We start from the raw sequence: 14,721 nt of genomic DNA, 5'->3' as shown, positions 1-14,721 counted from the left end.
GCATTTACTAATGCTGGTGTAGCTGCTACCACCAGTTTCATTTTTCCCCTTTATTGAAGAATGATCTTTATAAATGAAGATAAAAGTTTCTGACATGCAGAAAGGCAATAGAGAGTTTAACAAATGAGCTATGTGGAAGGAGGAGTTCTTCTGCACCTGTCTACTGATGGAAGGTGCTTATAAACAGGAGTCAGTCATTCTGTGTTGGATTACATTTTTCACTGCTGTTTTCCGCAGACTCAGTCCACCAGAACCCGACATTCCCAAATCCCTAGGAATGTACCAGGTACTAAAGCAGATTCTTTTTAGATTCCACAAAAATTAATCCTACCCCAGATGTTTTGCAAGAAATGTTATGTGCTATATATCAGTAATTTTCAATGTAACTCTTATTTCATAAAAAAAAAATAAAAATCCATCAGTTTAATTTTGTGGAAGATATAACGAGCCTGGTTCTACATACGCTTCTTTTATCAGCTCCAATCTCTCATTCTCCAGGGAAAACAGTACAGAAGTGTCTTGTCCTTTGATGGCAATAGATAACTAACCTCATTTTGTAAAAGCAGAACTAAACAGAAGAGTTATTCTTTGTCTTCAGCAGCAGCAGTGAATCAGACCTCATTGCCTTCTACTGAACCCCATTTAAGGCAATTCGATGCATTACGAATAATCATTGAGAAGCTTACAGCTGTAGCTCCCCTTTTTTTTTTTTTTTTGGCTCTTTACCTGGCATTTCTTGGTGCAATAGGGTATCAGAAGGTTTTATGTTTAAGGGGAATAGGATAGGTCATATTTTCTGAAGCTGTATTTTCAGGCCTTCTGCATCCTTACCCATCCATTACGTTCAGGTCAAATTTTTGTGTTTCTGTGGCAGTAAGGATTAAAGATGTAATTGCTTCTAAAGCAGATATTTTCAACTCTTCTTAGCCACATAACCTGGGGCTTAGAAGAACACTTCTGTGCCTCAGACTTCATCTAGCCTGTGTTAACCAATTACAAAAAAAATAATATTAGCCAATGATAACCCTAATTACCAAAGCTTTTTTTCTTTTTCTTGATGTTAGGTATTGCTAGATACCTACTGACAGACTAAATCAGAACCAAATGACAGAAGAATTTCAGATTTAGAGAGGTATTTGGTTACAACGCTATAAAAACTGTGATCTATCTGCACCTCTGTCTAGACTGAGCTCCTATCGTGTAGGTAGGCATTACACAAAGTCACTTTTCTGTCCTGTGATGACTCCTATGATCTGAAGGAAAAGGGAGAAGACTTGATGCACATCACAAAAATCACTTGGTGTGATTTCGTTTAAATGATCTGCATGACAGAAATCAAGGTCTTTGTGCACGGTAGGTATGATAAATCAAAGTAACTTAGGTACTGACAGATGGAAAGTGAACAATCTGTACAAAACAATGTTTCTCAGGCAAAAATAAACTGAAATGTTACTTCAGAAACATTATGGAAACTTAAATAAACAAAAGCTTCGGTATTACAGTCTACCATACCATTTTTATAATTAAATGAGAAGTGCTTCACACTTTCACGCAACATTAAGATGACTATGAAAACCACAATCTTACCTCTCCACACATTCACACTGGCGTTACTCTGGTCCACTGACTTCAGTGGAGTAACCTCTGATTTACAGTACAGTAAAGCAAGAAGAGAAACAGACCTGAAGACTGGAAATAAACCTGAGGTTTTTTTATGAAACATAATCCTCAGCATGAGATGCAAAAGGTGGCTTTCCTGACAAGTGCTACACAAATTCTTAATAGCTTTCTGTATGTAACCCCATCTCATTTCATCCTGACATAATCTTAATTAGTCTTAGTTCTACTGCAGAGAAGCCTACTGAGGCAGTTAGCACCATATAATTAATCAGATATTTTGCACGCATCACAGCAACCAACAGTGTCAACTTACTGATTTGAGTTAATACAAACAGAAATCAACCCTGCCTTTCCCTTTCACATGAACTAAAAGCATGTGGCACTGAATGAACATATGACTATTTCTTCTATATACTGCTTAACGTCCTTTCTTCCCTTAGCAGCCATTTCCTAATGCATCATTACTCTCTGCAAAGTATAATTTATTTTTTCTGCTGGTACTAGGAGAAGAACATGCAATTTGGTATTTCTCTTAAATTTCAGTTTCTTCGCAGAAGAGTAAGTCCAGCAACTGAAATAAGCAATGATAAGACATAATTCTTGCTGCTGGAATTCATAAATCTCATGTTTCATTTTTCTTTCTGTGTGCTTTAGCAGTTTTTAAGAAATTAAATTTTGCACCTGCACATAAATATAGATTTGAGAGAACAATCTGCAACATTCAGTCATCTCACAGCAACAGAAAATAATCTACTTACAAATATAAACATATACAACATACACACTAACTCACCGGATGAAAAGCTTGACCATCTATCTATGTAATTGTAAATCTTAACTTTATTCTATTGTTTGAGATTTCTCTTTTGTCTTCATTGCGGAAGCCAAACATCACAGTATTGTACCTAATGTCACCGAGGGCGAAACCACATGATTATATGATTTGATCTCAAAGAATAAAAAAGACACTGCTTAAGGAAAACAGTTTTATAAAGTTGATTCTCCGTTCTCCTAAGCCGAAACTGAAATAGTTCAATAAGCAGTATAAAACCACAAAAGATGGCTTATTCAGTTTTGCATGGCATCTGTAATATGCTGTGATACTTATTAATAGTAAATGCAGTGTTTAATACATGGCAGTGTGGCAGTGTTTTGCTTCAGCAGAACACTGTAAAACTACTTGCAAGAACAATTTAGTCCATACCTAATATTCAGTGTAAGAAAGAGTACTCTAATGTTTTGTGATTTCTCAGATTCTCAGAACAAACCAGTGAGACAATAACCTTCACAGAAAGGCAGTATTTAAATGATAGTTTGCTTCAGGAACTGACGGTAAACTGCTTAACACCTCCTCTCTACAGCATTTGTGCCCCAAAGCAGTTAAGTATCTAAGATAGGAATTATTAAAAAATTGTGACAGCTCTAGTGTTTTCTTTTCCAATGGTATCTCAGCATAGGAACACGTACAGCCTATTCACTACCTGACACAAGGAGTCATTCACCATTATTATTGTTCAGCCTCTTGGGATGTTTTTTTGTATTTGAAGGCCTATCACAAGAAATTAGGCAGCCCACTGGAATTGCCAAATGTTTCAGGTGCTGTCAGCCACAATTACTGCTCACCAAACAAAGGAATCTAATGTCTATTTCTCAGTACCTAATTGCCCTGTCTCTCCCTCCTATATGACTCTTCTTAATATATTTTAATGCTGGAAGAATATAGCAACTATAACCCTAAGACTGCTACCAAGTTCATTTTAACCTAACTAAACAAGAAGTAACTGAAGATAATCAACTGTTCATTTTTGTTCCTGTTTTAGCAGATGGCAAATACGTTATCAAACAACAGCAATGAGGATATATGTATAGGAAGGAAAGATAAGATGTGGTTAAGTCGATCTCAAACCACCCAAAGCCCATCATCAAGCTACCTATATGCACTGATGCCTCTTCCATCCTAAAGCCACAGCTCACCTTTATCTTCTAACCCCGAGCTACATTTTATAATCCTACAGTCACCTGCACTGTCCTCTAATTCAGAGTTTGCACTCTGACACTTAGTCTGAATGCCTGACATAACATATGGCCAGCATCACATGCATGGGAGCCACAGCAGGTTCACAATGTGATTTTGATTAGTAATTGTAAGACTGTGAGTAGGATGTGAATGGGAAGTCAAGACAAGGGGCAGAAGGCAACAGAAGTTTGGACGGGCAAATTCTGGGGCTAATTTCACCCACAAGAGCTGTGTTTTAACCTGTGATTAAAATCTTAGTATGAACAAGGCAAAATGAAGCCTAGATACAACCCAAACTGTTCTAAAGGGATTAGTCATCATAATAAGCCCACGATCGGTCTAACTAAAGATTGTACGCACTGAGAATTGTACAAAAATGGAAGTCCGAGTCCACAAGCCTTCCCTCATGACTTCCATTACTATTTCAGTTGGTCTGACAGTCATATCATCTAGACTACATCTAGTGAAACTCCCACTGTTTTGCTTGATTTTTCCACTCTGAAGTGCCAAATTTCTTATTAGGCATGAGCTCGGATGACTGATGCATCTCTTTCCAAAGCAAACTTTATTAGCATTAATCATGATAAGTTCCATCCGTCCTGGAACAGATGACATTTTACTTTATCGCACGCTATAAGTTTATCGCAGTTAGTCACACCAAACCTTTCTTATTTAGATAAATGGCATATTCACAGGAGCTTTCATTTAAAAGTGGTCTAAACCAGAAATATAGATGCTTGGGTAGTGGTTTTAAAAGATTTAAAAACTAATGGCATTCCCAACTTCTCCATACTTTCCTGCTCGATCTCACAGCTAGCGTTTTTGAACACTAGAAATATTTAACACCTCCAAATCATTCAGAAAATTCTGAACTCTTGGCACTCACGTAAAATCAGACTAAAAATTACATATTTTCAACATACGGTGTGTCCTTAGGTAGGTGATGGTATCAATCTTCAGTGTGAAAAGCACAGCCACTGAAGACTTGATCTTTATCAATAAGCAGCAGCCCAGGGTATCACAACTTTGTCCCGTGCGTGGTGTCATGGTTTAACCCCAGCCAGCCACTGAACACCACACAGCCACTCCCTCACTCCCTGCTCCCCGACCTGGGGTGGGATGGGGAGGAGAATCCAAAAGAAAAGTGAAACTCATAGGTTGAGATAGAGACAGTTTAATAGGACAGAAAAGGAAGATGCTGTTGCTGCTGATAATAATAATAACAGAATGTACAAAACAAGTGATGTACAGCACAACTGCTCACCACCCGCTGACGAATCCCCAGCTGTTTCCTGAGCCTGATGCCCCCTTGGCCAGCTCTCCCAGTTTATATACCAAGCATGACACCACATGGTATGGAATACTCCTTTGGCCAGTTTAGGTCAGCTGTCCTGGCTACGCTCCCTCCCAGCTTCTTGTGCACCTCCTCACTGGCAAAGCACGGGAAGCTGGAAAGTCCTTGACTTAGTATAAACACTACTTAGCAACAACCAAAACATCAGTGTGTTAGCAACATTATTGTCATACTAAATCCAAAACATAGAAGGAGGTGGTCATGGAGTTGTTAATCAATGTTGGTGACAAGGGCAATGGCACATCTATCTGATGCAAGAAGTGCTACCCAGGTGAAATCTGTAACCAAGAAAATTCTGTTCACTCAGAGCAGGTGGCAACAGCTGCTCCACAGAAACATGCAAGATTCCTCAAAGAAAATGGTTTCTGATACTGGATATCTGACAGCATTTGCTACCTTTGGTGCTTCTTAGTAGTTAACAATTGGCTTAAGCATGGAAACATTGATTTTAATGTGTTTTCATTTAGCACAACATATCTCTGGTCATTCTTGTCATGTATTTACATTCATCTCTGGATATACATGTGACATATCTAGAGCATCTTTTCTCCAGCAGAGCCCTAAAGCATTTTATGCATTATATTCTTAGACCATTATCGATGCCTAGACATCTCCAGAGTGCATCTTAGCAAGGATTGCCTTTGTCCAGTGACAGGAGAAATGTGCATTTATGTAAAGTGGTGTGGGATTTGCAATGTCACGCACAGTGGAAGGTCTTGCTTAACAGCCCACTTCATAGTGCCGACTCTATTTATTTTGCAAGGACTCAAAAACCCTGGCAAGTGTTGAGTCTGCGGCTCCATGGAAACCAGGTATTCCAAATCGAATGCTTACACTGCTAACACTATCCTTCAGACAATCTCTTTACAAATGATCAGTAATATGAAGATGCCTTCTTTTCATTTATCCATTCATTTTGGTTTCTTCAGAATAAACTTGTTTTCTAGGACCATCAGAATGTGCTACCTGCATCCAGATGAAAACTGGGATGGGCTGCACATACTGATTCTGGTAATACTTTTAGCAAGTTATGAAATAGAAAAAACACTTAAAATTATGGTGCTTACCCCGTTCTGTGTCATAGAGGTACACAAACTTTTCCCACTTATAATGAGTCAAGAGACTCAGGATGGCTCCTTTTAATGCTGGCCGCATCTGGATGACAAACTGCACATCTGCATCTGTGGGGAAGCTGGGTGTGACGAAGGATGTGTGAAGGGCTCCACAAAATGATGTCAGTGTGTTCATTGACATCTGGTCATAGAATCCAAAGATGGCATAAACTCCTCTGGAAAACTGTGAACAGACTAACAAAGACAGACAGGGGTGTTAAAATCTGACAGATAATGAACGCAAACAAACTTTCAAAATCTATTTGAAGTAAGCCTTCTAAGTAATCCTGAAATTATTCTGTATGACGCAGCAGATGGAATGAATTCATGAGATAATATATGCTAATTTCAGTGTAGCTGTGAGTTGTACCAACTTTGTCAGAATTAAACTGGCCTGAGCACATTCTTGATTGCCATTTGTCCTGCTATATTGTTATAATCCACTAATCTCTCCATATTCTTTAAAAACAAACATGGGATTACATTGCTTGTCTGTAAAATACCTCCCCTCCCTTCAGCAGTGTCTTGAGAGCTCTTTTAGCAGCTATGTGACAAATATCAGGTCTGACTAAAAGTCAAAATGTTAAGATGCAGTTTTCCCTGGCATCCCACCTTGATACAGGCCTGATTCAAAGAAATCTGGATGTTTTATTCCTTTATAGTCCACAACCCTGAAATTTCTGTATGAAATCTGGGTGGGGTCTTTTTCAGTGAGAAATTATGGTGGTTTCTTAACCGAGTGTTAAAATCTTTCACGCAATTTGGAAAGCGTATGGCTCGTTAATGACCACAAAAACGAGGAACACATTGTTGCTTCGTGGGACGAAAGCTGATGTCCCTTAACCTGAAGGCTTTTAGTCATTAACCATTCCAGTGTCCTGAGGAACTCATCTAGTACCAGAAAATAATCAAAATGCAGTCAAAGGTGTTTTGTTTCACATGTACTTATCTGGGGAAACACTTCGTTTCCCATACTTTACAGAGATTGAACAACGACCATTTTGGACAAAAATGAAAAGTATTTCAATTTATAAATGTCGTCAACTTCATGGGAGCTTCAGATAAAAGAGTTTCTTTGTTGTTCAACTCTGTAAGAACAGAGCAAACTTCTTGTGACCCTGAGTTCTCTCCATGGAGGGAGACTGCATCAGAGATAGCGAGGGAGCCTGACACGTGAGATGCTGCGGCTCTGGTCCACAATAAAGATTGTACAACTGAAATACACTACAGCATAGCAGCACTTCTAAATCAAAACATTTCTGGACTGAGATGAGCAACTCCCATTTGTAATGAAAACAAGTTTCCCAGAAAAACGTTCATTCAACATTAACAATTTCGCCTGTCAAGAACTGGATTTAACAACAATTTTCAACTAGCCCCATTAACCGCTTTGCCAAAATGCAGCGTATTTAACTTTGCAAAAAGCAAGGGGAAGTAATTACCAGTAAAGAAGACATGACTTCTACACAGAAATATACAGCATCGTTACTTCTGAAAGTACCATCGTGAAACATTTCCTACCATAAATGCTACCATTCAGAATCACTAAAGCCTGTTAAAGTAATTTTAAAAAGGATTCTCCGCAATATCAGCTCATTGACACAGCATCATGGATAACACCTCAAACAGGTAGTCAGGTGTGAAAATTCGATTTTCTTCCTGTAGATCCAGATGCAAAAATAGAAATGCTATTAAGGAATTTCTTTAAGTGTTTAAGCCACTGTAACACGACATGACCAGTCGGGGATAACAGCAGCAAATACCAGCTGGTGTAGACAGAAAAGAGCCGCACATGAGGCACAGAGAGGGAATAAGAAGTAGAATTTTCTGAAAGAAAAGTTTGCAGAAGTTCTCAACCACAGTAAAGAAAAGATATAAAAGAAGTTCTAATACAGCAAGAATTTATTCCCAGAGGCATGACTGAGGAATTAAATACACTGTTTCAAAAGGCATTTTGCTAAACTATATACCAGCAGGATATAAAGTAGAAAAGCTACCATAAAAATTATCTGCTGAAGTAACAAATAAAAGGCACTAACTTATAGGTGGAAAAAAGGAAAAATAAAAAAAAAGACTACATTAGAAATCTGGCAGTCTCCAAATCATTTCAGTGGCGTGTAAACCCTCTAATTCCATGGGAATAACGACTGAAGTGGGGCTAGCAGAGCCGGGTGTCCTCACACACACTGAGTCAGTACCTCACAGATCAGGCTTCTTTTACATATTTATGAATGGCCTAGTTTACTAGTTTTTTATGTAGATTCTGTACTGCAGAGAAAGCAGAGAAGGACAAGTATTCCAGGAAACATCCCTTCCTGACCCTAAAAACCTAGAGTATTTCAAATGATCAGGGGTTCACCCGTTATTTCTTATAGAGTATAAGGCTCAGGAATACTTTTGAACTGTGACGCCACCGAAATCCCTCAGATTTACAGGGACACAGTATCTGAAAGAAGAGTCACAAGGGGGCTCAGCAAGTCCACCATGCTACCCAAGTACAGGACTACAATGAAGAATACAGATTAGCTCGGATTAGGGCTGCTAATTCCCACATCCCACAGTCAGCAGAGAGAACAGATGCAGTGCTAAAGGTAACCGGCAGGGGCTAACTCCAGCATGGACCAGTTCCTCTGCATTGTGCTGGGAACCAGCTGAGAATTGGTCCAGTTTGTGCTCTTTCTTGTTCTTAGAGATATGGCACCTAGGCAGTGCGGTCAACAGTTAGAAAATGGTTCAAGGTCGTTGTCCTTTGGACAAAATTCTGTCTTGCAGGGATATTTTAAAACACTGACCTACGGTGTATCTATTTTCATAGCAGGTTGTGCTCATTTACGCAAAGAGCCCATTCTCAATTTGTGAGTAATCTGAGAAAAAAAATAAATCAGAGTCTGTGAACAACCTCACCGTAAACAGGACCTTCTCCAAAGAACACCTAATAGCCAACATGGAGCTGCTGGTTGCGTGGAACATCCCAGAGCAGGTGAGAGCTTCCGATTTGGCCTTTCAGATATTTGCAACTTTTTTTTTATCTAAAAATTCTGAAAGATCACCAACAATATCTTCTAACAAGTGCGCCGCCCTGCCCAGTCTTATTTATCCGATTCAGGTTTGCATTCACCGCAGATCTTTAGGATTTAACACTTTTACAGACTATCCATCTTCTATTAGTTTTGAAAAATCTTCATCTCAAACTCCTCTGCTTATTCCTTATAGCTATTCTTCTTGACTGTCTATTCTGCATGCACTATAGGGTGCCAATTCAATTTTACTGGACTATTTAAAAGGCAAACAAACCTTTGCTTTTATAAGGAGAAGCTAAAAGGCCAATCAGCTTGGTCCTCAAAGTTCATTTGCATTTTTAACTCACAATTTTGTTACAATTTTGTAGCATTAGGTCTTTTATATAGCTCATCACCTAATCTCCTATGTGATCAAATGAACCTACTGAACATCCATGAACCCGCAGCCACAGTGTTACTTGTTTTCCCAAAACCAAACATGTAATGACATTCATTTTAATTACATTATTATTCTAACATCACTGAGCCATAAGCAAAATTTTTAAAAGGCTAACTAAACTTTAGCCTTAAGCTCTTTTTACAAACTGCTTTCTATTGACAATCAGAACTATCCTCATGTTCGAGTAAGAATTTTGGTATTGTTCCTTAATTAATCACAGTTGATTTATGTTTGTTTTTCCCTATGTGAAAAATGCAGATGGTCAAACACACACTTTGGCTGTTAAAGAAGTGATTTGGACAAATCCTGATGAAACCTCATCCCACAGAAGAAAAATCAATATTTTCTTTTGCTGAGCTATGCCTTTATGAAACAGCTCTTAATTATAGTCATTAATACTGTGGATGTCTATCCATTTCCAAGGACAGTACATAACCAAGTTGCTTTATAACCTGATCTGAAAAAGCTGCAAGCTCCACAAACAAGGGAGAGAGGTCTTGAGCAGCCCTTATCCAACGCAGGATCATAATAAGCCATTATTTTGGCATTGGTACAAGGTGAGTGTTTATTAACAGAGACCTAACTCTGGGCTTGTTCTCAGAGAAAGTTAGATGCCACATGCCATTGTTTTCAGGAGAGGAAGGGATGGTATGACAGAAGCCTGTGAATTCTCAAGCACGTCAAGAGAAGGTAAGGAACTTTCAGGTCATGAGAGACTGAAGTGTTTCCTGCCAAGGAAGGAAAATGCTCAGAACCAGAGCGATCACAACAGTAAGCAGAATTTGCTTTAAAAAAAATAAAAAAGGGAACCAAAAAATCCAACCCAAACTCAAACAAATAAAAATCTTTGTTTCTGTACTGAATAGCAGCTGCGCCAGTCTAAAAGTCAGTGTAACCCAATGAACCCAGCCTTCTGTTTCACTAGCAGTTCCATCCTCCCTCCAGTCAAATCAGCCCCACTGCAGAAACTTGCTAAGATTAACCAGATGTGATTTTTTTTTTTTTTCACTCAGACCCAAGGAAGGCTCCAGGCCAGAATCTGAAAAGATGCCCCATTTCACACAAGTTATTAGATGTTTTGTGTCTTCTTAAAATTTATTTTTTGCTTTCTAATGGTATTTAGTTCTTCTGCCTTTAGTGACTGTGAGTATTCCTGACACAGCAAGGTTGTATGGAGTATGACATTTCTACCGTCTATTGCCTGGAAGCTGAAGTCAAAACTTCTCTGACACCTCTTTTTTTTCCTTTTGTTTTTGAGGGTTTTTTTTTTGTTTTTGTTTTTTTACTTCTAGTTCTTTACTATAAAAAACTGGAGCATTACTAGGAACATTTACAACTAGGTTTGGATTTTGCTCATTTAAAGAGAAGATGTATAAAGCCAACAAAAGAAGTATGTTAATGGATGGATCTTAATAAACCATTTCCACTAGATGATATCCTTAATGACTGACTTGTAAAAGTTGGCAGGGTCCTCCCAGGCATGGCATACACTGCACTTCTGCCCCGGGGTGTAACAGCCTGGTAGTTTTGGAGTCAGAGGTTGGAGGTTACAATACTTCAGACACTATTCCTTCTTCATTACTGTTTGTATGGACAAATAATTTCCCCTTTGTTCATATCAATTTCTTATAAAATAAGTCTGACAAAATCAACCGATGTCAAAGGGGCAGTGTAAGGCCTGCTTTATTGATAATTATACAGCTCTTTGGGATGAAAGGCGCTGTAGGAGCACAATCACAACTGATATTATTGCATGTGGCTCATACCAGTTCCTTGGTTTTGTGTTCTGTTTTTCCCTCAGCTGTGAAATAATTTTATTCCCTCCACTTTCCTCTGCCAATTGTCTTGGATTCCAGACAATTCTCACTGCCAGCCTCTGCCAACAGACTAATGGGACTACTTTGTAACGGAATAATACGCAGCGTATCTCAGAGCTGTTGCTATTTTCTATCTAAGGCTCCATCCTATTACTTTATTGCTGTAATAATATAAGGGTTATCATTAACGTCACTTCATACAGGAAGCATACAGGCTCTTAGAGAGACTGACAATGCCTCTACCGCTTGCTTTCCCTTTCGTTTTAATACACTGAATGAAAAGGTGCACTCTCTTTACCTTGAGCCCTGAGGCCCAGCAGTGCCCCCAAATGCAGAATGAGCATTTGGGGGGTTCCAGGCGATCAGACTTGAGAGCTTCCTTTATAGACAAACTCATCATATTAAAAATTAAAAAAGAAGTGAACTGCATTTACCTATGGCAAATAAACCTAGCTTTTACATTTAAATTGTTAAGACACTGAATTCTGCTAAGAAGAAAATATTCCACTGAGTTGTTTAAAATTCAGCTGGCATGGGGTCATCCACAGGCTGCAGGTGGATATCTGCTCCACTATGGACCTCCGTGGGCTGCAGGGGGACATTCTGCCTCACCATGCTCTTCACCGTGCACTGGAGGGGAATCTCTGCTCCAGTGCCTGGAGCATCTCCTCCCCCTCCTTCTTCACTGACCTGGGTGGCTGCAGAGTTGTTCCTCTCACATACTCTCACTCCTCTCTCCAGCTGCAATTGCTGTTGCACAGCAGTGTTTTCCCCTTCTTAAGATGTTATCCCAGAGGCGCTACCACCATTGCTGATGGGCTCAGCTTTGCCCAGTGGCAGGTTCATCTCGGAGCCGGCTAGCGTTGGCTCTATCGGAGATGGGGGAAGCTTCTAGCAACTTCTAGGAGAAGCCACCCCTGTAGCCCCCCCACTACCAAAACCTTGCCACGCAAACCAAATACAACTTACAAACATAAAACACCCCTCCAAAACAAAAAAAACCCCAACAACCCACAACCTAAAACCTCATAGCAGAGTGCAAAAACAAATTATGATTACTCTTGTGACTTCATTTATGGCAACAGTTTTCTTAGTGATATAACTGCAGTGTGATTTATCTGTTTCTTTTTATAAAGAACTATTCAGTTGGTTTCGTTCTATCTAGTGCCTTCTCAAACATATACACTTCCTGCAGTTTGCATGTCTTTTTAGAAGAGCCAATAAAATAAAAACAGTATGTTCAGGCACTGGGAGAGGGGTATTATTAAATTACAAATGAAAGGCGTAAGAATTAATCCATTTATATTTTACAAACCATTTACTGGAAAGCAATCCGAAACAAATGTCCAGATCCAAGCAAATCAAATACACACCAAACACTCTCTGGTCAAGATCCCATTCAAGATGATTTTTGTCACCCTATCACAACTCCATTACACATCACTAAATGAGTGTTTATTTCTTATCCGCTTTTCAGAATGACTTTGGAACCCTGATCACAATTACAGCTCCTGGGTGCTGGGTGCTGTACAAATATATTACCACAACCTTGGTTTCCTTCAGTATGCCCAATTATTTATGACGTACATGATTCGACTCATTAAACTTTACACATTTTGGCCTTTATATATACTACTACAGTCAAATAAAACCCTAACAATGTACATGAATTTGCTGCGTGCTGGATCTTCTTTTCACACTGAAACATTTGTGTGAATTTTATGAGCATATGAAAAATGCCAGCTTGCAACAATAAAAATAGGCCACTTAGGCTGTAACAGTGCTAGTAGGAACACCAGCAGCACAAAGTCTCATGCACGCCACAATGCCAAGAGGTGCAATGACTGCTCATGAGAAAAAAGTGCGTATCTGAAGTCAGATCCTTTTAGACAGAAAGGCTGATGAAAGGCAGTTGCAGAAAGCGCTCAGAGAAAGCTAGCTGGAGCTCACTCAGGGCTGATGTACTTTGTCTATTAGTGTAATAATGGCAAAGGTAAACCAGGACCAAAACCCCTCTGCTCCTAAACTGCGAATGTGATGTATATGCAAATAAAAGCTCTGGTATTTAAAAAAAAACTAGCTAACACATTTAAAATGTCAGTAGCAAGGACATCCTTGAGCACCAAACTGTAACACAGACAAAGTCAGGCTGAACATGACCTTGATTGTCCTGAGAAAGCTGTCCTTAGGTTTCTGAAGGGTGTTCTTCAGCTCGTCAGAGAACATACTGCAGGTGGCCTGAGTGGCTTGGAACAGGGTCTGCTACTTGTGCTGCTATTACCTACGTGCTTACTGTTTAGTTCCGAAGCTGCTTCCCAAGCTAAGATTATGTAGAGTCTGAGCTACCTCTGTTTGCAGGTTACTGGCCACAAAGCTACATAAAAAAGAATAAAATATTTTCTTTTTTTAGAACCTTGATGAAACTCAAACACACATCTTGTCCTGCAAACCTACCAAATTATAATGTATGCTTCACTTGTCATAAAAAAAAAAAATAAATAAAAATCTCTGTATTTACAACGCGTTTCTGACGGTGGAAGAAACTCAGGAGGTCAATCCACCCAGTTTCCAGGAAAAGTGTCAGCCTCTTATCAGTAGGTCCAAATTATAAAAAGATTTTGTTTAACTGGGATTACTATTACACACTGATTTCTCTAAAACACCATGGATTTGGAGTTCTATGAGAACATTCCTTTTAAAAGGGTACGAATCAGATTATCATGGTTCAAATTGAAGCATAATCTATTGGAGTTTGAAGGAAGCAAAATAGGGGTTTAAAGCTTAAAATGGATTAAAGGTGAGAGGAGATAGATATGTGCCTCACAAATCAACTGATTTTTTTGGAGGATAATTTAAAAATTTATGTTAGGCATTTGAGGACTATACTTAAGTATGTGCTCATCAGAATAGTACACTGTCATGCTCGTGTCTTTACAAGATGGAGTTCAAGCTCTTAGATCAAGCACCACAAATTATAACCAACGTTTCTATTTTTAAACCCATCCCGTCAATCCACAATCTTCTACTGTTAACAGACCACTTTCCATCCTGATCCCACTGCCCCCACAAGCTGCTCATCAAGGGAGAATTCCTTTTAGTTTTAAAGGGAAAACATCAAATACACACCAAAACAAAAAGCTCTTAGAAAGAAGAGTTTCTAACACTGTTGCAGAACTCATATTTACATGTTGTGGCTTTGTGTTATTTGTGAGCTCTTCCACTTACTGCCTACGCTGGTCCTGACACCAAAGCAGACACTTGCAGGAGGAGCAGCAAGAGGCTTCTCTCCATAGACAGTTAAACTCACTGCTGGAGAGAAATGAAAAGGCGTCCGCATCCGCC

The 14,721-nt window shown here is 39.1% G+C and overlaps 1 protein-coding gene across 1 annotated transcript in view; it reads right to left on the bottom strand.

Annotated features, from left to right (window-relative positions):
* GRIA3 (glutamate receptor, ionotropic, AMPA 3) overlaps positions 1–14,721 on the bottom strand; it is a 133,733-nt gene that overhangs the window by 93,361 nt on the left and 25,651 nt on the right. Inside the window, exon 2 of the mRNA XM_009889343.1 lies at positions 6,059–6,298. Coding sequence (XP_009887645.1) covers positions 6,059–6,298 — 240 coding nt within the window. The remainder of the gene's footprint in view (positions 1–6,058; positions 6,299–14,721) is intronic.

This window comes from Charadrius vociferus, unplaced genomic scaffold (genome assembly GCF_000708025.1).
Source record: "Charadrius vociferus isolate BGI_N301 unplaced genomic scaffold, ASM70802v2 scaffold7, whole genome shotgun sequence".
In the NCBI taxonomy this organism is placed as follows: Eukaryota; Metazoa; Chordata; class Aves; order Charadriiformes; family Charadriidae; genus Charadrius; species Charadrius vociferus.
The sequence above is the reverse complement of the archived record's forward strand: the minus strand, read 5'-3'. Positions and strand labels throughout refer to the sequence as shown.